Consider the following 27,159-nt stretch of genomic DNA (forward strand, 5'->3'; position numbering starts at 1 on the left):
GCACTTAGCTGTTTACTTTTCCTCTTACTATAAATTATTTATCTTTCAATCTGTAAATGGCTATTTGTAGGATTAAGCAAATTTTGAATGCTCTGATAAGAGGATTGTTGCATGCAAACTCATGCATAATCCGTAAAAAGCACATGTAACCTACAACCAGTTAGGATTGGCATATGAAACAGATTCACTAAGCATATGTAAGAAGTACGAATTGTTAACCAATTAACATCAGCAAATTTGTTTCCAAAACATAAGTTTATGCACACAACCCATTCCCCAGTGAGAAATCATATTAGCTATAAAAATCCAATAAAAACATACCTTGGGTAGATTTCTCGACTTCTTTCCTCGTCCTACTCTGGCTATTGTAATTCATCCTCAGCTCTTGGTTATATTCATGCAGAGTTTCTCTGGAGTTGTATGACTGTCTTGGTTTTCTTCCATCTTCACTCTCATCGGAAGAACTGGTATAAGCTAGGTCCATTTCATGCTTGACTTTTGACAGAGGCTGGTAGGGTTTGCAGTCTGTTTGCTCCATCTCTGACGAAGCAAGCTCAGTTTCATGAAAAAAGGAAGAGGAACTCCTTCAGTGTAAGCAGTCCTGAAAGAGGGATGGAAAAACACAAGCTTGCTTAGATTTGTCCTTTTGCAAGAAAATGCATCTGGCAGATTCACAATTGGTCCTGATAATACTGTCAAAGGAGGGGAGCCAAAGACAAACTGCAGGACACGAAACTAGCCTGGGGCAATAACAACACTGTGTTCCATGCACACTTCATCCAGCATTTAGCATTAAGCTGGAGGTAGCAGTATCAGAAAACACTTAGGGTTAAAAAGAGACAGCCTTCAAAAATATGTGTAACGGAATGCAAATAAAGACTGACTGTGTTGTTCTACGGTGTGTGCATGTTTTTAATGTTAAAGTCTGTGGTCAGATTAAAAATATATATATAAGATTTTCAAGTGGCCAGAAGTACAAATATTAACCCAGCACATCCTACATTTGAAATGAAAACTGGTAAGAGAACTACATTCAGAAAAAAACACGTTCTTGCCTCTGGTTTAATACTGCATTTAAGAAAGGGGCTCCGAGGAAGAGAATGAATCTGAGTTAGAGAGGCTCATGAAATAAAGTGTCCTTAAGGGGGACTGAGTTCTTTGTGTTCATATTGTGGCTTCTGTGCCTCGGGCTTGCAGAGCATTTTTAATGAGTTAGGTGGTGGTAAATTTTTGTTCTTCATAGTACCAAGAGGATATAAACAGCACTTATAGTGAGTATAGTTGTGTAGAAACAGCAGGATCTAAATCGGGTTTAGAAATAGAAATTTAAAACTTCATGATAAATCATTGAAAGAAATCCCCTTCCCCACAGAACGCTGAGCTAGGAGTCATAAGGCTCTTAAGACCAGTAGAGGCATTATCCCCCTTACTGAGCACAGAGCGGTTTGAGCAGCTCAAACACCATCTGAGATGTCAAAGCCTTCTGAAAAGTTTTAAGTCCTGTAAACATGTGCTTATCTTCATTCTATATATTATTTTATCATCATTTTCCTGCACTGTTGCAACTTTGCAACTTGGCTCTTTCATACAATGTTAAAGAAACTTAGCTTGAAACCAAACAAGGCCATGATTTTATTTTGCAGTGAAAATGACTCCCTGATTTTTCTTCAGCTCTTCACCATATGCATTTTCAAAGAAATCTACTGACATCTGGATGGTGGCTCCTTTGTCACGTACAGTATCTCACTTTTGGGAATTTCTATCACATGCATAACAAAAAGAACATTGAAATCACTCTGTAAAGCTGATAGATTGATGAGCATTCAAAGGTACACAATGTTTCGTAGCATGAACAGTTGCACTAGTTGAGGCCTTAACCACATATTAAGGTCCTTGAAGGCAGACTCTGAGTCTTATGCATCTTTATATACCCCATACCACTTAGCACTACTCTAGGCACATACATAGTAAAAACTATTTAACTCCTGAACCTACAAATTCCATAAGTGGTCTATGGAGGCCCCTTGTTTGCTTGAATTGATATCAGAGCTGAGCATCCTTGGAGAGAAAGCAGATAAATGAATATATACTGGTGATTCAGCAACAATCTAAGTTCATGCCTTCTTACATACTGAATCTAAAATCCTCAATTCACAGCTCCAGCCTAGGTCCCTCCCCTGTGCCACAGACTTGAGTATCCAACAGCTTTCTCAAGGTATCTACTTAGATATCTAAAAGGTATCTCAAATGTATTGAGTTCAAAACTGAGCTCCTGATTCCCACCCCTTCCCCACACTTTCTTTCATAGTCTTCTCTTTCTTGGTAAAAGGCCACTTCATTATTCTGTTTGCTCAAGCCACAGACTCTGAATTCATGCTTGATTCCCACCTTTCACGTCCCACATACAATCCATCAGTTCAACCTGTTGGTACTACCTTTGAAATATATCCAGAATCCAAAGGCATCCTCTACTTCCCCAATACCACACCAGAGTTATTGCCAAAGCCTCCCAATTGATCCCCTGGTTTATACCATTGCTCCCTTATAGCACATTCCTCACACTCCAGCCAGAATGAAGCTTTTAAATCTAAGCCATATCATCTCTTTTTGGCTCAAAAGCATTATTGGCACCTTCAGTTCAGTTGCTCAGTCATGTCCTTTAAAATAAAAGCTGAAATTCTTACAATGACCTAGGTGAACTCCTACAATGTCTACCTCTACCCACCCTAACCTCTCCAAACTCATCCTTTGATATTTCTTCCTATGTCACCCATTCCAGATGTTTTGGGTTGGCCAAAAAGCTTGTTTGGGTTTTCATAAGGTGTTATGGAAAAACCCAAATGAAGTTTTTGGCCAACCCAATATTAGCCTCCTTGCTGTTTCCGAAAATACCAGGCACAATTCCACCTCAGGGCCTTTGCAACCTCTCATTGTAAACCACTAAAAAATGTCATTTCTCATCCTCCTTCCTGTCTTTCATAGAACTTGTCACTAAACGGTATACTGTATATTTTATTTGTATATTATCTGCCACATGTCTCTCCCATCGAAAATGCAACCTCCATGAAAGTGGAGATTTGTATTTGTTCTATTCATTTCTATATTCCTAAAATGAGCACAGTGCCTTGCATATAGTACACGTTTGATCAATATCTGCTAAATGAATTGAATAAACCAATGTCAAGACTTACATCTTCCCTGGTGGCTCAGAGGTTAAAGTGTCTGCCTCCAATGCGGGAGACCCGGGTTCGATCCCTGGGTCGGGAAGAAACCCTGGAGAAGGAAATGGTAACCCACTCCAGTATCCTTGCCTGGAGAATCCCATGGACGGAGAAGCCTGGTAGGCTATAGTCCATGGGATCGCAAAGAGTCGGACACGACTGAGCGACTTCACTTACTTACTTACTTAAGACTTATAGGACGGTCTAGAGAAAATGTAGAAATGAATAGACCATAGTCTCTGCGCCCAAGGAACTCACAGTTGTAATATAAGTGATAACAAACAACTCTACTACAAAGTAGAATGGAATAACTCACAAAAAAACAAAACAAAGTTCTATCTAAGCATTAAAGATGAAGGTATTGGGAAAGGACTGCTAATTTGTTCACCACCACCACCATCATTACAACCAATGAAATTCCAATGAGCATCTAAGGGAAATTTTAATCTCTTTCTTTTCAAGTTCCCATAGCATGTTCTTCAGAAGGTAGGTAGTTGTCTGGATTTTAGGCCTTGAAAGTGAAAGTGAAAATGTTAGTTGCTCAGTCATGTCTGACTCTTGGCTGCTCCACGGACTGTAGTCTGCCAGGTTCCTCTGCCCATGGAATTTTCTAGGCAAGAATACTGAAGTGGGTTGCCATTGCCTTCTCCAGGGGATCTTCCTGATCAAATCCTGGGTCTTCTGCCTTACAGGCAGATTCCTTACTGTCTGAGCCACCAGAGAAGCCCCTTGATTTAGCTACCAGTTTTCTTGCCTGGAGAATCCCAGGGACGGGGGAGCCTGGTGGGCTGCCGTCTATGGGGTCGCACAGAGTCGGACACAGCTGAAGCGACTTAGCAGCAGCAGCAGTGCACCATGAGATATGTAACAATAACAGACTTCTGAGATGCATCATTGCAGCTGAAGATTGGACTTTCACCCAGAAAAGGAGACATTAATAACATTTATTTCACTTCACTTTAACCAACACATACAGTTCTTTGTTTATTAAAGACTGAAAGTTTACTGAGCAGGGGTGGAGAGCTATTTTCCACATAAGGTCATTGATAATGGAAAAATAACAAACAAGAATCTTATAATTAAAAAAATAATTAAATGTTTATTAGCCATCTGTATGTCTTCTTTGGAGAAATGTCTATTTAGTTCTTTGGCCCATTTTTTGATTGGGTCGTTTATTTTTCTGGAGTTGAGCTGTAGGAGTTGCTGGTATGGGGAGGGAGGAGGGAGGAGGGTTCAGGATGGGGAACACATTTATACCTGTGGCGGATTCATTTTGATATTTGGCAGAACTAATACAATTATGTAAAGTTTAAAAATAAAATTTAAAAAAAAATAATAATTAAATGTTTAATAAAATGTCATAATATGGAGATAAATAGGTATTGTTCTACTTTCTAAACACACTTCCCAACTCTTACTTGCTCTTTCAGTGAAGTCTTTGGTTCACTCTGCCTGGGATTAACATAGCAGAGATATGGTCAAAATAATGCTCCCTGTTAAGTTTCAGTTGGTTATAAACTTACGTCACTCAAACCTGTCAATTTAAATTTAAAAATGAAAACCATTTAACTTCTAATGCCTAACACTGTATTTTGGTCACTATGATTTATCCTGTTAAAATCTCTATTTTTACGTATAGAAATTTAGACATTCTTCTTTCCCTCAGTATATGTATTTGCAACACGAAAATGAGATGAGGAGAGAGAGTGAGAGATGCCTATATCCATTTTAAACCATTCTTAATGTTCTCATCACAGCTATTCACAGCTATAATCATTGAGTATAGCCTGGAAACAATCTTACAGGACAAATTGGTAAAAAAAAAAAAAAAAAAGAAACAAAGAAAAAAAAACAAGAGAAAATAATCCTTCCCTGCTCCCTAACCCTCAACCACAATTTCTTCTTAAAATTTACATCAGTGGACCCAGATGGCAGAAAATACATTCCAGTTCTCTTTAGACACATGATATGGAGGCATATATAACTGTGTGCCTAGAGCTGTGAAAGTATATAATAGAGATTTACCCAGGTCTTGAGAGACAGAGCTTGACATTACTCACAACTAGTTTACCTTTTGAAAATAAAAAGTGATTAAACATTAAGAAAAATATTAATATTTTAAATGTAACAATGTTTGAAAACACAATACGTCTGAAAAGATGCTGTTCTAAATATGCCATGGTAAAGAAAATGCTCATATTTGCTTAATTTACTTTTTCATTCAGTGCTCAACATGGCATCCTGGAGGGCCACTGACAAGCCAATGTCATTTAGACATGATGATGATATTGTCAACTCATAGAAAAACCAAATGTACATATAATGCAATTCACACCAAAATATTTTTTAATTTCTCGATTATTTTGATGAATAATAAACTTAAAAAAAAAGCAACTGTGTAGGTAAAACACATGCTCCTATGTAACAGACTAAAAAAAAAAGAAGTCAATTATCTTTGCTACTGCAGAAGATTCATCCTGATAGATCGCAGAGTATAAATTCAAATGTCACCACCTGAGGTTTACCCTTGTGTTTTCCACTTTCTACTTGCTAACAAGATAAACTTCAAGGTGACTTCAGAGGAGACCCAAGGAGGTTCTTGTGTATTTCTTTAGTCACCATAAGGCTAGGGAGAGACAACTTGATGTAGGGAAATGACTGGCCTTGCAATAGTAGGATTATCAAACCTCAATGAAGCAGCAGCAGCCACAGCAGTGACTACCTCACAGCAGGTATCACGCCTACCAGTCACTGTCCTAAATGCTTTCACATATTAAATCTTTTCATTCTTACAGCACTCTATGAGGTAGGTACTATTTTTATAGGCATTCTATAAAGAAAACCAAGGAACAGAGCAGTTAGGTGACTTGCCCAAGGTCACACAGCTAGTAACTAGCAGTACAGCTGAGATTTCAATTCATACAATCTGTCTCCAAAGACAGCACTGTTCCACTTTATCTTTCAGAAGAATACCGGGAAGAGTGGCCTAAGGTACACAACCTTCCCCTCTCTTGCAGCCTCTAGTTTATCTCAAGGTCATAGGAGATTAGATTATCTCAAAGAGCTCCTCCAACTCTAAAATCCCATGACTATATATGAAATGGAAGGGAAATTTACATCGACTGACCCAAAAAATGGTGGGTATATTCAAAGCCAACTTTGCACTCCCCTCCCCTCAGCTCCCTTTTCTTCCTTTCCTGTCCCTTTCCCCAACCCTTCACACTCATTCCAGTCTACTATAGAGTACTGTAAGTAAACTATTGCTTTTGAATCCATGAGTCTGTGTATACATGTATGTGTTGAACATAACCTCCCTTCCTTTTTATCTACGCTGTTATTTTCTTTCCATATTTTGTTCTTTAGCATATGGCTGCCCTCTCATATTGGAAAACAGATCTGTCCTACTCGTAGGAACTGTTCACAAGTTTGGGCTTTCACTAAAAAGGCTCACTCCACCCTAAAGAAAAAAACAAAGCACATTACCCAAGGAAAACAGGCCTTCTTAGCACACCAGACAAGAGGAAATGGGAGTACCAAGTACCTGGAGAACACCTAGCAAAGGGGGATAGTACTCTTTGAAATTATTATAATAATTTGTCTTTAATAATGACCTTTTATTTTAATGGAGATTGACTGATTCAGAAAACATTGGACTTAGGAAGTGAATATGAACTCTTGGCTGATTCTTTTCTCATCTTTGTTTCTCCTAAGCAAACACTTAAGTACTGAACTGTCATGGTGGGTGAGAATAGCTTTAAAAGTGGCACAATTGCTTGAGGGAGAAAGCTCCCCTATAATCTTACCAGCCAAGTAAGAGTTACTGCTGTCACTCTGGCCCATTTCCTTACAGTCCTAATGTACACATATATTTTTTCATGTTCTTTATGTCTCTGTAGATGTTTTTCGTGTGTTTCTGTAGAATTTGTGTAACGATCATTTTTAATGGCAGTATAGTAATGGATGTATCATAATTTACACACCCGTTCCCCTATTATTGGGTATTTACATTCTTCCCTTTCTATTTATAAGTATTATAATTGGAGGCATATAAAAATAATACGAACATCTTCAATGTTTTTTATTATTTCCTTAGGGTAGATTCCAAGAAGTTGAATTAATGAGCCAAAAGGTTTGAACATTTTTGTGGCTTTGGAGGACTGTAATGATTTACACTGCTGTCAGGCATGTGTGGGAACACTCTTCTTCAGCTGTACCCTGACCAACTTTGAGTATTTCTTTTTAATGTTTATTTGAAATAAGTAAATGAAAGGATCTTCTTCCTTTAATTTGCATTTCCTTGATTATTAGTGAGGCTGGACATTTTCTCTGCATGTGTTTTCTACTTCTGTTTTCTCTCTTGTGAACTATTTATGGTTTTTGTGTCTTTATAGACTGGGAACCTTACTGAGTTTTTTAAAAATTAAACTATATTGGTACAATAAAGCAAATAAATTAAGCCTTTATAATATTTGCTGAACTATCTTTCATAGTTTGCTGTTTGCCCTTTTTATTTTTCCCCTTTTTAGATGAAGGAACATTGTACTAAGAAGAAAGCAGGTCAGTGGCTGGACAGAAATCAGTTGCTTTAGATGTTTTAGAAAAATGACCAACTTGATAAAAGTAAGAGTCTTTCTGAAAAAAATTGTTAGTATCTAATTACACTCCAACTGTTTGATTGACTTCATTTACTTACATACCAAATAAATTCTAGTTTGATGGAAGTACATTATTTTTTTAAAAATACCTATCAATGTGTGTATGATGATATCATATGGCTTTTGTAACCGAACTGGCCAAGTATTATGGGGTTTCATGGATACTGTCATAACATTCTAGTAAATACAAAGAGAAGTAAATCATCATTTTTCAGGAGACAGGCTGAGAATTTTACGTACTGCATACGGGTCTTCTTATCCAGGAAATGATACCTGTAGAAGTAGACTGCTTTTGTGGTACATTGATATTCCGTTATATCAGAGATAGCACTCAAGAGTTGAAATGAAATTCTGTCTACTTGTACTGGTTTACATGAGCTTGTTTAACCTGTTTCATTAGTGCTTTCAAAATCTAAAAAATGGGAGCATGAAAGGTCCCTACTGGAAAAATATTCCTCCAAAACAACTGATTTGACTCAGTTGTGAGAACAGCTGCAGTGGATTTCCTCACAGCGCCCTGGCAGGCGCTTTAGGCCATTTTGAAAGAGAAAAATGAAAGTCATTTAATTCCACAACTAAATAGTGATGATTAATTAATCTCACATCTCTTCCGGTTTAGGCTCTGTTTCCCGCCCCCCTCCCCAGCTTCTTGTATCTATTTGTTCTCATTATTTTTGGATAAAAACTCTAAACATTTTTATGGATACGGATGCTAGATCACATGAGGCAAGCAGGGAGAGAGAATGGAAAAGGTGGTGTTGCTTCCAGGCTCCACAAAAACACTCTAACCTGGAAAATGATTTTAAAAGAAAAAATCAAGAATTGTAGACCAATTATTTTGGGCACTTACTCTCATTTTATATTCTCCATTGCTACTGAGGAAATTTGGACTCTAAAACTCACACACACAGATATACGGTCAAAGTTCTTGGGAACTGGAACAATATATATCATAATTTTAAAGATTTATTGAGTGTTTCATAATATCCCATTAGATAAATGGCAACAACTTACTTAATGCCCAAATGAGGGCCCAGAATCTCTGGTTCATATTTCACATTTAATGAGCAGGATTTTTTTTTTAATTGTGTATTACTACTTCTAAACTACTTTTAGAAAAGGCAGAGGAACCAGAGATCAAATTGCCAACATCCACTAGATCATCGAAAAAGAAGGAGTTCCAGAAAAACATCTATTTCTGCTTTATTGACTATGCCAAAGCCTTTGACTGTGTGGATCACAATAAACTGTGGAAAATTCTGAAAGAGATGGGAATATCAGGCCACCTGACCTGCCTCTTGAGAAACCTGTATGCAGGTCAGGAAGCAACAGTTAGAACTGGACATGGAACAACAGACAGGTTCCAAATAGGAAAAGGAGTACGTCAAGGCTATATATTGTCACCCTGCTTATTTAACTTACATGCATAATACATCATGAGAAACGCTGGGCTGGAAGAAGCACAAGCTGGAATCAAGATTGCTGGGAGAAATATCAATAACCTCAGATATGCACATGACACCACCCTTATGGCAGAAAGTGAAGAAGAATTAAAGAGCCTCTTGAAAGTGAAAGAAGACAGTGAAAAAGTTGGCTTAAAGCTCAACATTCAGAAAACGAAGATCATGGCACCCAGTCCCATCACTTCATGGCAAATAGGTGGGGAAACAGTGGCTGACTTTATTTTTCTGGGCTCCAAAAATCACTGTAGATGGTGACTGCAGCCATGAAATTAAAAGATGCTTACTCCTTGGAAAGAAAGTTATGACCAACCTAGATAGCATATTAAAAAGCGGAGACATTACTTTGTCAACAAAGGTCCATCTAGTCAAGGCTATGTTTTTTCCAGTGGTCATGTATGGATATGAGAGTTGGACTGTGAAGAAAGCTGAGTGCCGAAGAATTGATGCTTTTGAACTGTGGTGTTGGAGAAGACTCTTGAGAGTCCCTTGGACTGCAAGGAGATCCAACCAGTCCATCCTCAAGGAGATTAGTCCTGGGTATTCATTGGAAGGACTGATGTTGAAGCTGAAACTCCAGTACTTTGACCACCTGATGCGAAGAGCTGACTCATTTGAAAAGACCCTGATGCTGGGAAAGATTGAGGGCAGGAGGAGAAGGGGACAACAGAGGATGAGATGGTTGGATGGCATCACCGACTCAATGGACATGGGTTTGGGTGGACTCCAGGAGTTGGTGATGGACAGGGAGGCCTGGCATGCTGCGGTTCATGGGGTTGCACAGAGTTGGACATGACTGAGCGACTGAACTGAACTTAGCATACTTCTATACCTTGGTAATTTGAAAATAATAATAAATCTCTGAGTTGTACTGACGTCTATCTCCAGCACACCATCTTTTCTGAACTCCAGCAACTACCTAAAGTAATTTCAAATTGTCTTTCTCTTATAACTTCTCAATATCCTTTGTGGTAGATTATGTAAATCAGCTAAACACTTAATACGGGGACAATCTTCAAAAAAATTGAACGTAACAATGTATAAAAGTCTTTTTACTCTTTGGAGAAGAACAAGAGCTGCTTATTTCCCCTAGTAAACAATCATATTCAATTCATTTTTCTTACAATGAAATCCACTGAGGTTCTGTAAATTTCATAGTAATTTTAGCATTAACACACTTATCCAAAATGTAGCATCACATTTAATACAGTATCTTGAAAAGTAATAGGCTTTAAATATGATATTAAACAACCAGAGATATCAATTTCTTTCATCGTTTGCCAATAGCAAATATTAATCATAGCTTTCTATTGCTATCCATTAGTTCATTGAAATTTGCACTTTATCAGTAACTCTATCAAGTTTCATGTAAAACAACTGGGAACAAAAACATTTTCACTGCTCACTACTTGAACTTCATTTTCAATTATGTTAAGTATTATGTGGAAAAGGAGCTACTCCAATTAACATAACATATGCTACAAACATGTAGACGCTTTAGTGACTTAATTGTAGAGGTGGATACAGGGGTTAATAATAATTGCTGAGGTTTGCACCAAGTATTTTGCTCCTTTGGGCAAATGCTAACCATTTCAAAGGCAGCAAGCTATATTATAATAGAAAGAGCCCTATGAGAGAATCCTAAAATGTATGTTCCAGACCCAGCTTTATGACAAAGTAGTGTGCCAACATTTCTCTTCTGTAAAGTGTGGAAAATACCTAATATCATTAATCCTATGAGCCTCTCAGGGCTGTTATGGTTAGCACATGAAATTAAAAAAAAAAACAAAAAAACAAGTACCAGAGGCAAGCCCCTAGTATAAGTTCAAGTTGTCAGCTTGCTTAAATAGTCATTCTTCTCCTCCTTCTCCTCATTATCATTATTATTATCATCAGAACTAAAAGGACTAAAAAGATGATCCAGGCACTATTTTAAGCAATTTACATCCATGATTGCACTTAATCCTCAAAAATTTCATAAGATATGCTTTCCTCATTTACAGATTAAAAAACAGAAGCACTGAAAGATTAAGTAATTTCACCAAGATCACACAGCTAATGGAGCTAGAATTCAAATCCAAAATGTCCAGCTCTAGACCCTGTACTCTTAACCTCTTTGTTATGAGGGTCACAGATTCTTTGAAATAAGATTCAGAGGAAGGTGCTAGAAACGAGTGAGAAACTTAGGCAAGATTTTAGTTTGCAGCTTAGAAGGAGACAATGTGGCTTCTAGACCCTATAGAGCACCTGCAAGGTATTACCTATGTAACAAAGAGAATAAGCTTCATGGACCAGGATGGTATAAGAAGATGTCGAGGAAAAGAGCTATTTAGATCTAAGTGGAAGGAGCCTACAATGCCCAGAGTGAAACCAGTAAAACTATAAAAACATGGCTGTTCTGCAAACATGGAGGCTTCCCTGGTGGCTCAGATGGTAAAGAGTCTGCCTGCAGTGCAGGAGACCCGGGTTCAATCCCTGGGTTGGGAAGATCCCGTCAAGAAGGAAATGGCAATCCACTCCAGTACTCTTGCCCAGAAAATCCCATGGGTGGAGGAGCCTGGCAGGCTACCGTCCATGGGGTCTCAAAGAGTAGGACATGACTGAGCGACTTCACTTTCTTTCTGCAAACATGTTATTGGGTATAAATCCACACAATTTCTGTTGCTTACTACATTTTGCCTTTACTAGACACCCACATGAAAGAGGGCTGGAAGAAGAGTGGTGTTGCTGGGTCAATGTGTGATCAGTTTGATACAGATTTCTGCGCCATTCCAGGTCACAAGCTGCAAATTTATTAGACTTCCTCAGCCTTCCTACCAATAAATGCTCACTAAGAACATAGCACAGATTGAGCTGTGATTTTCACCTTTTTGATCCCATCTTCTAATATTTAAGTTTCCATATTTATCTACAGGGAGTAATACAATGCATTAATAATTACAATTGGGTTGCTACCACAGACAGTAGGGTTGATAGAGTAGGAATGGCAGTGAACTTGGAGTCAGAAAGTCAGAGTTTGTCACTTACTATATGGCACTGGAGAAATCATCTAACTCTTCTCCTTTTGCATAGAAAGAAAGAAAGTGAAGTCGCTCAGTCGTGTCTGACTCTTTGCAACCCCACGGACTGTAGCTTGCTAGGCTCCTCTGTCCATGGGATTCTCCAGGCAAGAATACTGGAGTGGGTTGCCATTTCCTTCTCCAGGGAATCTTCCCAACCCAGGGATTGAACCCAGGTCTTCTGCATTACAGGCAGATGCTTTATCCTCTGAGCCACCAGGAAAGCCCCTCCTTTTGCATAATAAAGGCTAAACACCTTCTCCCAGAGTGCTGGCAGATGACTCCAATAAAATATAACATGTGAAAGCCCCATGTAATTTGCAAAACAGTTTACAGTCATGATTATTAATTAATAACATTCATAACTGTAAATGTATCAATCCTAGGTTATCTATTGTTTTGAAAACATCATATTCAGGGAGCCAATATTACTGATCTTTTGTTTTTGTTTGTTAACTATTTCTTTTTAAACTGCTTTATTTAGATATAAATTATATACAGTGAACCACTTCAAATGTGAAATTCAATGATTTGGGGTACATTTACACAGTTTGAAGCCATGACCACCATCCACTTTTAAACATTTTCACCATCCTAAAAATAATCCCTAAATCCATTAAGCATTCATTTCCAATTCAACCTCCCCACAGCACTTGACAACTACTAATACAATTTCTGTCTATAGATTTGCCTATTCTGGATATTTTCTATAAATGGAATCACACAATATGTAGTCTTTCGGCATCTGACTTCTTTCATAATGCCCCTGTGCCCCTGTTCATCCATATTGGAGCATGTATGTCTTTTCTGGCCTTTTTATTTCTGAACACAGTCCTTGTGTTAAATTTGCAAATATTTTTGTTAAGCATGCCCTGCTGCCACTTTTCCGCCTTCCTTCTGGTATTAATATATATGTTGGTATTCTTTTTTTTTTTTTGTATTCTTGATGTTACCCTTCATGTCCCTGAGGCTCTGTTCATTTTTCTTTGATTTTTTTTCTCTCTGTTCTTCAGATTAGACAATTTCTATAGCTCAATCTTCAAGTTAACTGATTGCTTCCATTGCCATCTTAAATCTGCTGTCGAGTCCCTCTAGTGGATTTTTCATTTTAATTATTTCTATTTGGTTCTTCTTATATTTTTATTTCCTTCTTGAAAATCATGAGTTTGTTCATTTTTGTCATGCTTTCCATGAAGTCATTATTCATGGTCTCCTTTTATTCTTTGAACATATTCAAAAGTCTTTGAAGTCTTGTCTGTTAATTACAACATCTGGAGATATTCAGATACAGTTTATGTTGATTGACTTTTTCTTTGCATATTTCATAATTTTTTGCTAAAATCTGGACATTTTGGGAAATATAACAACTCTGGATTCTGATTTTTTCCCCCTGAAAGTAACTATTACAGATTTTTAAAATTTATTTAGTAATCTGCCCAGGCTAAATCTGAGAAATACATCCCCCAGTGATGTATGGCTGCTGATTTCTCTGATTAGTATTTTTGCTATATTCTCTTTTTAAGCTTGGTTTCCTAAGGGTGAATTCTGCGTTCTTGTAGCTTTGTGGTCAGTCAAAAACTGCACAGAGGTTGTCCTCAACCACCTCAAACCTATAAGGGTTCTTTCTATCTTCTGTCAATGGATCTGTGTGAGGGAAAGAGAACAATCAAAGCTCATGCCATTTTCAACTTTGCCAAAGCTTTCATTTTCCACTGGGCCTTTTGCATTTCCTCTGTGCACTGCTTCAGGGTTAATGAACAGAACTGGTCCAAGCTCTCTCAAGTGTCCACTGCATGCTGCACGTGTTCACAGTCTCAGACTGAAATATGCTTATCACAACCTCAGATTAGGAGAACTGTTGACCCACCCCACTGGCTCAACTCCGCTGAGAGTATCACTTCTACCAACAATGTCCCTGGACGTGGGCATTGTACACCTCTCCACATTAAGTGAACCAGCCAACTGGCATAGCCTGCCCAACATGGGCACTGACCGATCTGTGTGTGTGTGCTTCTGTGCAAATGCGTGCACATGTATATGTGTACAGAAGTGGGGAAGAGTATGTGTGGCACATGAGCATGCCCAAGGCAAAACACCAGAGTCCCATTATTATTACTCAGAGTCCAATAGTTTACTCAAGTATAGGTGCCTTCTGGATGTTGGAGGCTTTTGGTTAATTTCCAGGGGGCTTCAAAGGTTGTTTCTGTCAACCTGTAGTGCTTCATAGTTTATAGTTGTTTCTTAAGGAGTGGTTTTATAGATTCTTGCTAGGCCATAGCTAGAAATCTAGCCCAAATCCTGATATTTTAATGGCAGGACTTTATAAAAATGCTACACATATTAGGGGTCTGTAGCTTTTTTGCTTAGTAATTCAAAGGCTTACTATAAGAAAAACCATTTTAAACAACTCATTAATAATTTGACTCATTTGAAAAGACCCTGATGCTGGGAAAGATTGAAGGTGGGAGGAGAAGGGGACAACAGAGGATGAGATGGTTGGATGGTGTCACCGACTCAATGGACATGGGTTTGGGTAAATTCTGGGAGTTGGTGATGGACAGGGAGGCCTGGCATGCTGCAGTCCATGGGGTCGCAAAGAGTCGGACACGACTGAGCGACTGAACTGAGCTGAATAATTTTACATGGATTGTACATGGATGTGATAACAGTTGGGTATACTGGGTTAAATAAAATATATTTTTAAAATTAATTTCACCTAGTTTTCCCTTTTTCAGCATGGCTCCCAGAATTTAAAAACTACATATGTATTCTGCATTATATTTCTATTAACCAGTGGGAGTCTAAATCTAACATCCAGTTTATAGAAAGTACTACAGGCAGAGAAACTTATCACATAATGCAACAGGAATGTAAAGAGCAAAATCAAGACAGTGAGAAATGATCAATTTTCCTCAACACATAAATGGTAAGGAAAAAATTAATAATGGGAAGGGAAATATAGAAATTGAAAAAGATTTAAGAGACAAAGCTATAAATTCTCATCTGTACATCTTATTTTGATTCTCAGAATAAAGAAATGAAAAAAACTATACATATATGTATGAAATAGTCCCAGAAATCTGAAAATGTACAGCATATCTGCTGATATTAAAGATTTACTGTTTAATTGTCTATTTTTAAGGTAAAGTGTCTGCCCACAATGCGGGCGACCTGGGCTCGATTCCTGGGTCGGGAAGATCCTCTGGAGAAGAAAATGGCAACCCACTCCCATACTCTTGCCTGGAAAATCCCATGAATGGAGGAGTCCTGTAAGCTACAGTCCATGGGGTCACAAGGAGTTGGACACGGCTGAGCGACTTTACTTTTGTCTATTTTTAAGGTGCAATATGGTATAATTAGGTTAAGGACGAGTCTTCATATCTTAGAGCCATCTGCTAAAGTTTTATGGATGAAATGAAATCTTGGACTTACTTCAAAAAATCTAGTGAGGCAAGAGAGGCACGAGTCAGGTATAAATAAAGACTGTCCATGAGCTGAAAATTAATGAAGTTATCTGATGGCTAAATGCTGGGTTTAGTCAATCATGCTCTCTACTTACACATAAGTTTAAAATTTTAGATACTAAAAAGCTAAAATAGCTTCAGAGAATTTTTAATGATTTGGGAAACCCTAGAATATAATGCTACATGAAAATAATAAGATACAAAATGGAAATTAAATGTGAAAAATTATTTAAAAGGGCTTGATTACAGAGAACTTCCTATTAAATTTCTTATAATTAAGTTCTATTAATTTTTAACCAGAAAAGCAGTACCCCTCATACATAGAGGTTTATTACCAATTTTTTTTTAATTAAAAACTGAAAGGAAATACATCAAAATACTAATGACAATTATCTCTGTATTGTATTGCGTGATTTTTATTTTCTTTCTATTTTCCCTGTTCTCTACATTGAGGATATATTACCTTTTCATCAGAATATTAGCAATGACAAGTTTTGTGTAGAAAACATGAAATATTTACTGTCTTTTCTGCTTTTCCAATCTATGTTCATATAAATGTATGGCCATTCATTAGAAGGTATATATAAAGAGTATTTTGCAAAGTACTTTAGACATTTTCAACTTTTAAATCTCACATACAGCATTACAATTTATACACTTACACCCGTCTGACATAGTCCATTGCCAGGATGTTATTACTCCCACTTTCACATGAGAAAACAGAGCCTCAAATATTTGTAAAACACAGCAAGGCAGTAGTAGCAACTTTGGATGAGAACCCAGGTTTCATTATTCCTAGTCTGCTGCTCTTTTCACTGTAACATGTTACCTCCCATAAAGAGTATCAAACTCAGCATACTATTCATTTGGCAAATAACTACCTTAGGCCCAAATGAATTCAAGTTATTTACATCAATTAACTGCACTATCCATTTTCCTTAACTGCAACTCAGAGCCATGTGCAGGAAAGACGCTCTCAGATGAAACAACAGGAAGCAGTAGAATTCTGTGACATATGGCATGCTTGCCGATGAAATCAAAGGTATGCTTCATGCCAGTTTTTGGTCTGCAAAGTGTCTTTCATTTCACTAAGAGGTATACTCCATGCCAGGAAATACACAACCTCCTAGTCCATTCTTTTGAAAACTAAACCTGTGAGAGCATGGCCTTGGCATGACTTGACGGAATACTGAATGCAATATGCTTGACCCATTTGTGAGTACAAATTATCCAGATTCTCCACTGTGGAGAAAGGCTCTAGCTTGTCATCTGGATTCGCCATCAGTTCAAGGAAAGTGGGGATATAACTGAGCCTAAGCTTTATCTCTGGCTAGAGAATGGGGATTTATCATTTCAGAAAATGAAAGTCATTTCCAGAAAAGAAAATAAGAATTTAAGCCAGGAAGCAACTGAGAATACTAAAAGCATAGGGCAAAGTAGCTAAAGGCTCCTATGCAGAATAATATTTTTGCCCTTGGGGGTTGCAAAACCTCTAAATAGACCTTAGTTTGACACAAAGGATCTAATCATTGCAAGGGAGACTACTTCTCTAACAGGGAAGGAAGATCCTAGAGAGCAGGGCACTGTGGAATATCTGAAGAAGACATTACTATAGATTTTTAAGAATAAGAACATTTTACTTCATCAGCCACAAGAACCTTTGCTATCATTTTAATAGAAACTCTCAGGAAAAATAATTTCTGTTTAAGCTAAGAGGTAAAGGGGTTCATGGATGAGGCAGAGGACTTTTCCAGAAATATCACTATCACTTTGGATGACTTGGTTCCCTAACTGTATAGTCAATCATTTTTATTTGGTAAATCTTGTCTTAACGTGAAGATGACACCTTACTGGCAAGTTGTTTTGTATAGGGGAAGAAATGACACATTCAGCAGTTAAGTGTAAGTACAGACATTGGCTAACGGGAGGAGGATGTATCCTCAAGTACTTCTATTATAAAAGAATGAGAAGAAGTATATTGGAGAAAGGTCTTAAGTCAGACAGACCTGGGTTCTATTATCAGCTCTTCTATTCCCTTAACTTCATGTTTGCTCATCTATAAAATTAGAATAATAATATCTACCTTGAAATTTTGAGGTGAGAATTAACAAAAGCATATGCTGGATGTGTTTGGTAGCAAAAAAAATTTGAGAGTATGCACATCATCAAAGTATCAACAATGGATAGATGATAGAATACTTATGTTGATTATTAGATGATAGCACTAAGGCAAGTTTTGACTATTTTCTTTCTATTATCTTATTTTTTTCTTATAATGAACACATTCTAATAGTATAATGAGAAAAAGAATATCACATACAATTTTAAAATAATATATGTGACGTTCCTATTCTAGTGTGGGGAACACAGTAAAGATTCATTCCTTATTGGTGGCTGCCATCATCATTGTCATTAATATCATCATTTCACTCTTCCTAATACAGGTGTGAAAATGGAGGTCTAGAGAGATTTGGTAGCTTACTTAATTCCATGTATCTTAGAAGCAAGTAAAATGCCTAACATACTGCTTAAAATGTACACATAATATAAACACATCTCATTTCACGGATCATGAATAAGTAGATTTGGTTGAATAAGTCACCAACCTAAACGTGAGCAACACACAAGCCCTCACTCAATCAGACTGCTTAAAACGGAGCAAAATTTTGGCAGGGGGACAATGTATGCAAGAAGTTATATAAAGATTTTAGAGAGTCATAAAATCACATTAAGAAAAGGAAGGGATTTCCAGTATTAAAAATTAAAGAACAGCAATGCTCTCCAATAATTTACCAAATTCTTACAGATTTCAATTGGTAAAGTTTCTCTCTCTCTGTCTTGTATAGTATGTGCACACCCCCTCCTACACTCACAGCCACACACACAGTCCCTTCTTCTGGCTTCTTCAGAACTCCAGTGGCTTGTTGCTGCTCGTAGACTGAATAAAAGAGCCTACTACAGCACCTTTCCTGCATTCCTACTCTAAATATACCACTCTTTCCTCTCTTTCACCAAAGGTTACTTGATCTGTCTGTATATCCCTTTCTGGCATCTTTCATCCCCTTTCCAGATGTTACCTGTCAACAACTTATTCAAAGTGATTAATGACTAATCAGACCTAAATGGCTTATCCCTACTAGAAGTTAGCTTTTCCAGAGGCCATTTCAAAATTCAGCATCTTTGACTAAAGGTACTAATTTCTAGTTTTGAAACTTAAGTCACATGGCAGACCATTAAAGAAGCTGTCCTGTGACTAGAGTGCTTTCCTTTGTGCCTCTAAAGGCAAAGTATTCCAGCAACCACCAAATTTACAGGGCTGCCTTCTAGCCAGACATGATTCTTTAAGCCTTAGGGCAGAGACAGGACTGGCCTGAATCCTCACGGAATGTCTTCCATGGATAAATGAGGAGAATTGAGCTCATCTCTAGATAGAAACGAACAATGATAAAACTTTCCCTTCCACAGCCTCAGAGGGACTCAGTGTTACACCCCTGGTTGCTTGAACATATGAATTAACACTGCTGAACAAGATTAAGAATTTGGACCTTCCTACAGCTGGTAAAGAATCCGCCTGCAAGGCAGGAGACCCCAGTTTGTTTCCTGGGTCAGGAAGTTCCCCCGGAGAAGGGATAGACTACCCACTCCAATATTCTTGGGCTTCCCTGGTGGCTCAGTTGGTAAAGATGCCTGCAATGGAGGAGACCTGGGTTCAATCCTTGCGTTAGGAAGATCCCCTGTAGGAGGGCATGGCAACCCACTCCAGTATTCTTGCCTGGAGAATCCCCATGGACAGGGGAGCCTGGCGGGCTACAGTCCATGGGGTTGCAAAGAGTTGGACATGACTGAGTGACTAAGCACAGCACAGCACATAAATTGTAGTATTCATGTGCTTATATAAAATTCCTCTAACAGGATTCAGTGATACAAAGGTAGAGTTCTTTTCCCCCTCTGCCAAAGCTGTAAGAGTCCTGAAGAAGATACTGGCCTCGAGTTACTGAGAAGGAATTTGTATTTCTACTATATTTTTTTTTTTCACTGAGTCTCATTTGGTGTCTGTTTCAAATATTTAAGGCCCACACTAACTGACTCTGACCCTTTTGTCTTCAAGAAAGCATGTGAATTACAGTCAAAACTCTGTGTTCTGGCATTCTGTCAAGAAATCTCTATTGACTGAGGCTTCAGCCAGTACTATAATAGACAATTCTAATGGTGACCCTGAAGAAGAGTCTCAACTGGAGGTAGGTACCTTCTGAGTATCCAAAGAAAGACAATACTTCTTGAAGTTTTACACTAAATACAGTTTACCAAATTCTCATTCCTTGGAAGTGGTACAAAGCATAATATTTCATTAAGCTGGGCATCCGGTTATGCAATCACACAGAATTTATAAAAACACCACTATCATCAAGGCACAGACCTCTTGTGCAGGTTCAGCGGCTCATTCGTGTCAGACTCTTTTGACCCCATGGACTGTTGCCCACCAGGCTTCTCCTGTCCATCGGATTTTCCAGGAGAAAACTGGAGTGGGTTTCCATTTTCTCCTCCAGGGGATCTTCCCAACCCAGGGATCGAACTTGAATCTTCGGCAGCTCCTGCATTGGCAGGTGGATACTTTACCACTGAGCCACCTGGGAAGCCCCCTGAATCGCCCTCTAGGCCCACTATAGCTTTCTTTGATGCAGTGTCCCCTTACAGCATTTACTCATGAGCAACTGTGACTAACACATGGGTGACATCCACTATACTTAGAGATAAGTAGTCATTTATATCTCTAAGGTATCTTGACATCAGAATACACATAGGTTGACAAATGTGGCATGAGCTGTAATCATTTACAAACTCCTTGTCACAAAAAATGAACTGGGTGTGGGTTATCTTTTGGCAATGCTGTCAGTGTTTCATATACTACATAGCCTGGACCTCCAACTGTGTTTAATTAAGAGAATATTATAAACACTAATTGGCTGCATTTAATTTTTAAAGCAATTTAAAGTTCATAGTTAAGGGGGAAAAAAACTAAAAACAATAGACATAGTCTTTGTGCAATGTAATTAATGTTTGGGAAGTAGTCACTGAAGCACAGTATAATGAGGGTGACAAGTCAGTAGCTCTCTATATGACATCACAACTCAAATATCATTTTAAAAAGCATGAAAAATTAAATATGGCACATCAAATATACTGAGTTGCAGTGCCAGTGATGGGGGATATCTGGTAGTTAAAAGTTTGCAGTTTCTAACCAATATTCAGGATATAGGTTAGAAAAGAATGCTGTACAAAACAGACACAGGGGGAAATATAAGGAGGGGTGGTCACATTATTTTGTTCAATAATAATAGTAATAGTAGTTCTATTCAAAAATCAGATAATCAGATATATATTAAAGAAGGAGTTATTTCATGTTTTATTTCTAAAATTCCCTTTTCCTTGACCTAAGACCTTTCAATCAATGAAAATGAAATATTAAGGTGTACATTTTGAGGGGGGGGGAAGGCTAGCCCAATTATATCACATAACATACTTCTGAATTTTTTTAAACCTTTCTGAGTATGATGGTCAGGCTGACATTTCTTTTAATTAAGAAATGAAACGGAGTTGTCACTTTCATCTAATACTTAAACTTTATGCTGAGGAAGAATTTGAAAGCCTCATGGACTCTTTCAAGTGTAGAAGCTGCTGTCATAGGGTTTACTTGATCGTACACCACTCTCTTTTAGGCGATGTCTTATAAACACCTCCCTCTGAATACAAGATAATATAATATGCAACAATCTGAGAAGCACTTACAGCTTTGAGTCCTTACAGAGAATATTTAAATGGCTTTTCCATGAAATAAGGGCCTTCCCAGTGAATATATCTCAGCTGTCTCACCAGCAGGCCTTAAGCTGCTATATGTCTTCTCACACTTCAGTAAGAAGTACACCTTGCCCTACGACATTCCTTCACCACATCCTTCACCCAGACCTGGGTTCCTTATAAATCCATACTTTTAAAAGCCTTAAAATTTTCCTGTGTTTCTCTTACACTATACTTTACCTTTCGCTCTCAAGAATGTTTTTTAGTATGCCAAACTGAGATCCCATGATAATAATACTAACCATTATTTTAAACATGTAAGGAATTCCAATAAGAAGTTCATGATCAGTCTCTGCAATTAGCCTAATTTAAAAAAGAATCAGATGGCTTTCCTATTAAACACTTGACTGAAATCTCACCCCTATGAACCTATGCTAATTAAAAAAAATATTAAGGAAAGTTATATATATGAAGATATTCATCTCAGCATTGTTTAGAGAACTAAAATATTTGGGGGAAAATCCAATGGGTCAAAGTAGGGAAATAGCTATATTTTGGTATACCACTTGATTTGCTATAATGCCATCATTAATAGTGAAGATACAGAAAACTATGCAGAGACTTAAAAACATGTATATGATACAATTTTAACTGAAGGAAAAAGAAATACATCCTATTGTTTATAACTAAGTCAAAACAAATCTGTGCATAAAAAGGACCAAATGGAAACACCTAAAAAGGACCAAATGAAAATGCATGAAAATGACAGCAGATAATCTTAACTGTAGCACTGCCCACATGCTCTCCATTTTATATATATATCTTTTTATCTTAAAAGATCACATGAGATTGTCTTCAAAGATATTTATGTGATTTCAGCTAAAGATTTCATGCTTCCTAACTACCATTATGTTTCTCTCCCTAGGAATTTAGAAGACAACCTCTAGAACCGTAAACTCTGGCTGATTACTTCAAGCATTTACATTAACATGAGATTACTGGTTGTTCCTCAAACAATCTGAAAACTTACTGTCGCTTAAAGTTCAAAGTGGTAGCTATTTTTGGAGTCAGGTTTGATTGACTCAAGATAATGGATTATTTCTTACTGATTAAAAATTCACTGAAAAACAGCAGTAGTTTATACAGGGGAAAAAATAAATATTTTCCTGTCACAGATACAGAGAAGAGTACGTGAACCAAGAACTCCAGATATTCAAGCTGGATTTAGAAAAGGCAGAGAAACCAGAGATCAAATTGCCAACATCTATTGGATCATAGAAAAACCAAGAGCATTCCAGAAAGACAACTACTTCTGCTTCATTAACTACACTAAAGCCTTTGACTGTGTGGATCACAACAAACTGTGGAAAATGCTTCTTTTGTTTTAATTACTTTATTTTAATTGGAGAATTACTTTACAATATTGTGATGGTTTTTGCATACACCAACATGAGTTAGCCATGTGTGCACATGTCCCGCTATCCTGAAACCCCCTCCCATATCCCTGCCCGCCCCATCCCTCTGGATTGTCACAGAGCACCAGCTTTGAGTGCTGTTTCACGCATCGAACTTGCACTGGTCATCTATTTTACATATGGTAATATACATGTTTCAATGCTAGTCTCTCAAATGACCCCACCCTCGCCTTCTCCCACAGAGACCAAAGGTCTGTTTTTTCCATCTGTGTCTCTTTTGCTGCCTTGCATATAAGATCTTTCTAAATTCAATATATATGCATTAATATACAGTATTGCTGTTTCTCTTTCTGACTTACTTCACTCTGTATAATAGGCTCTAGTTTATTCTACCTCATTAGAACTGATTAATTTTCCTTTTTATAGCTGAGTAATACTCCATTATGTATATGTACCACCACTTCCTTATCCATTTGTCTGCCAATGGACATCTGGGTTACTTCCATGTCCTGGCTATTATAAACAGTGCTGCAATGAACACTGGGGTACATGTCTCTTTCAATTCTGGTTTCCTTGGTGTGTATGCCCAGCAGTGGGATTGCTGGGTCATATGGCAGTTCTATTTCCAGTTTTTTAAGGAATATCTGCACTATTCTCCATAGTGGCTGTACCAGTTTGCATTCCCACCAACAGTGTAAGAGGGTTCCCTTTTCTCCACACCCTCTCCAGCATTTATTGTTTGCAGACTTTTTGATGGTGGCCATTCTGAACTGTGTGAGATAACACTTCATTGCAGTTTTGATGTGCATTTCTCTAACTGCAGATGGTGACTGCAGCTATGAAATTAAAAGACGCTTACTCCTTGGAAGAAAAGTTATGACCAACCTAGATAGCATATTGAAAAGCAGAGACATTACTTTGTCAACAAAGGTCCATCTAGTCAAGGCTATGGTTTTTCCTGTGGTCATGTATGGATGTGAGAGTTGGACTGTGAAGAAGGCTGAACACCAAAGAATTGATGCTTTTGAACTGTGGTGTTGGAGGAGACTGTTGAGAGTCCCTTGGACTGCAAGGAGATCCAACCAGTCCATTCTGAAGGAGATCAGTCCTGGGATTTCTTTGGAGGGAATGATGCTAAAGCTGAAAGTCCAGTACTTTGGCCACCTCATGCGAAGAGTTGACTCATTAGAAAAGACTCTGATGCTGGGAGGGATTGGGGGCAGGAGGAGAAGGGGACGACAGAGGATGAGATGGCTGGATGGCATCACTGACTTGATGGACGTGAGTCTGAGTGAACTCCGGGAGTTGGTGATGGACAGGGAGGCCTAGCGTGCTGCGATTCATGGGGTCGCAAAGAGTTGGACACAACTGAGCGACTGAACTGAACTGAACTGATCAACCTAAAAATTAATCATCTATGTATAAAAGCAGATTATGTGCATATATCTTGGCAAGGTAAAATGAGCAAACCTTTTAAAATCTGTGGTAATATACTTCTTATGACCTCTATTTTAAAAAATATAATTTTTAAAGGTTACTCTTATGACCTCTTAAAGATATAATTGACCCAAAATGGAATACACCATGGTGAATTAATCTGAGGCCTCGTGGAGAACAGAAGGGTATACAGTGAGATATTTTTCTCCTCTTCTAAGATGTTCCACTACATGCTCTCCTTCCCAATACAAAAAGAAAAATTACATTCAATGTGGCACACTGTAGGCACTGCAAACAAACATTTCATAGGAATACATTCTGGACAAATTCAACTTCAATTCCAATCCTAGTTAATTAATCTAATTTCACAGCACCATGCATCTTATTAGGCTTAGCCATTCATCTTTGCCCAAATGGGCTTGAGGTTTTGCTCTAGAGGATCCACAAATCTAATAATAATTTAAAACACAACAAAACAAAAACTAAGGAATGACAGCCAGGGATAATAACTCTTGGCTTTTAAAAATTACTCATCAAAGCTGGCACAACACATAGAGTAGGCAGCTATCTATATGGTGTCACTCTTGAGATATATGCATCACACCCTTCCTCCCCACCCCTACAACTGCAGCTTGGTACTGATTCTGGGTTTCTCACCCTCAAGTTTCATTCCTTTGCCTTAAGGGATTATCTCCAGAATTGCTCCATTAAAATGCAAATAAAGTATGTAGGAGGAGTGACGAATTAACATACAGTAATTATCTGCTGCTATCATCCTATCAGGATTAATTTATCAGCTGTCCAGCAGAAATAAAAGGCCTGAGGGTATCTAACTTAGGAAAGACACATCTGAATGTGGGTGGAGCTAAGGATGAGCCCAGGTGTAGAAACCTAGGTAGAGCACCATGGTGGGGAGGGGGGCGCTGCTGAACAGCAAAAGAACAGTGTTCATTTCCTCAACCAGTAATCTTCCATTGAGTGCCTATAACAAGACAGCCACCACGTTAGTCACTGAGCCTAGAAACAATAATAAATGTATTGTTCACCTTCATCACAGGCATGGAAAAGAACTGGTGCCTGGAAAAACAGAGAATGTACCTCCCTCATAAAATTGAGGAAAGGACTGAATGTGACAATGCATGTTGAGGGCTTAATATAGTGCCTGGCATGATATAAGATATGCTAGCAAATTTGGAAAACTCAGCTGTGGTCACAGGACTGGAAAAAGTCAGTTTTTATTCCAATCCCAAAGAAAGGCAATGCCAAAGAATGTTCAAACTATCTTACAATTGCACTCATTTCATATGCTAGCAAGATTATACTCAAAATCCTTCAAGCTAGGGCTTCAGCAATATGTGGACAGAAAATGTCCAGATGTACAAGCTGGATTTAGAAAAGGCAGAGGAGCCAGAGATCAAATTGCCAACATCTATTGGATCATAGAAAAAGCAAGGGAATTCCAGAAAAACATCACTGACTATGCTAAAGCCTTTGTGTGGATCACAGCAAACTGTGGAAAATTCTTAAAGTGATGGGAATACCAGACCACCTTACCTGTCTTCTGAGAAACCTGTATGCAGGACAAGAAGCAACAGTTAGAAAGTTACATGAACAACTGACTGGTTCAAAATTGGGAAAGGAATACATACAGGCTTTATATTGTCATCCTGCATATTTAACTCATGTGCAGAGTCAAAGTGTGGAAGTGTTAGTTGCTCAGTTGTAGCCGACTCTTTTTGACCCCATGGTCTGTCCATGGAATTCTCCAGGCAAAAATACTGGAATGGGTTGCCATTCCCTTTTCCAGGGTATCTTCCCGACCCAGGGATTGAACCTGTGTTTGCTGCATTGCAGGCAGTTTCTTTACCATCTGAGCTACCTGGGAAGCCCTATATGCAGAGTATATCCTGTGAAATGCTGGGCTGGATAACTCCCAAGCTGGAATCTAGATTGCTGGGAGAAATATCAACAACCTCAGATATAAAGACGATACCACTCTAATGGCAGAAAGTGAAGAGAAACTAAAGAGCCTCTTGATGGGGGTGAAAGAGGAGAGTGAAAAATGTGGCTTAAAACTCAACATTCAAAAAATTGTTTACCTATGCTTCTGACACATCTGCTGTAGAGTGGAGGTTCCCATGACCTACTTCTTAGACTCCAGAGGGCAGCTGCAAGTCCAGGTTGCTACCTGTACCTGTGACCAACTGGCTATAAATCAAAGGATCCTAAGACTCCCTCCTTGGGTTCACTTCATTTGCTAGAGTGGCTTACAGAACTCTGAGAAACATTTTACTTAGTGATAACTGGTTTATTATAAAAGGATGTAACTCAGAAGCAACTAGATGGAAGAGATGCACAGGACAAAGTAGGGGGAAAGTGCAGAGCTTCCATGCCCTCTCCTAGTTCCTCCACGTGTTCACCAACCTGGTAGCTCTCTGAACCCCATGCTTTTGGCTTTTAATGGAAGTTTTAGTATATAGGCATGATGCATGATTAATTCAATCTTTGGCCTTTGGTGACTGAACTCAATCTCCAGCCCCTTTTCCCAGCCCTAGAAGTCAGGGGAGTGGACTGAAGTTACAACCCTGTAGTCACAGGATTGGTTTTCCTGGGAACCAGTCTCCATATTTAAGTGAGGTCCAAAAGTCACCT

The 27,159-nt window shown here is 38.2% G+C and overlaps 1 protein-coding gene across 1 annotated transcript in view; it reads right to left on the bottom strand.

Annotated features, from left to right (window-relative positions):
- TENM1 (teneurin transmembrane protein 1) overlaps positions 1–27,159 on the bottom strand; it is a 916,085-nt gene that overhangs the window by 647,988 nt on the left and 240,938 nt on the right. Inside the window, exon 4 of the mRNA XM_005227449.5 lies at positions 322–601. Within this exon, the coding sequence (XP_005227506.2) occupies positions 322–538 (217 nt within the window). The 5' untranslated portion in view covers positions 539–601. The remainder of the gene's footprint in view (positions 1–321; positions 602–27,159) is intronic.

Source organism: Bos taurus, chromosome X (assembly GCF_002263795.3).
Source record: "Bos taurus isolate L1 Dominette 01449 registration number 42190680 breed Hereford chromosome X, ARS-UCD2.0, whole genome shotgun sequence".
NCBI lineage: Eukaryota > Metazoa > Chordata > Mammalia > Artiodactyla > Bovidae > Bos > Bos taurus.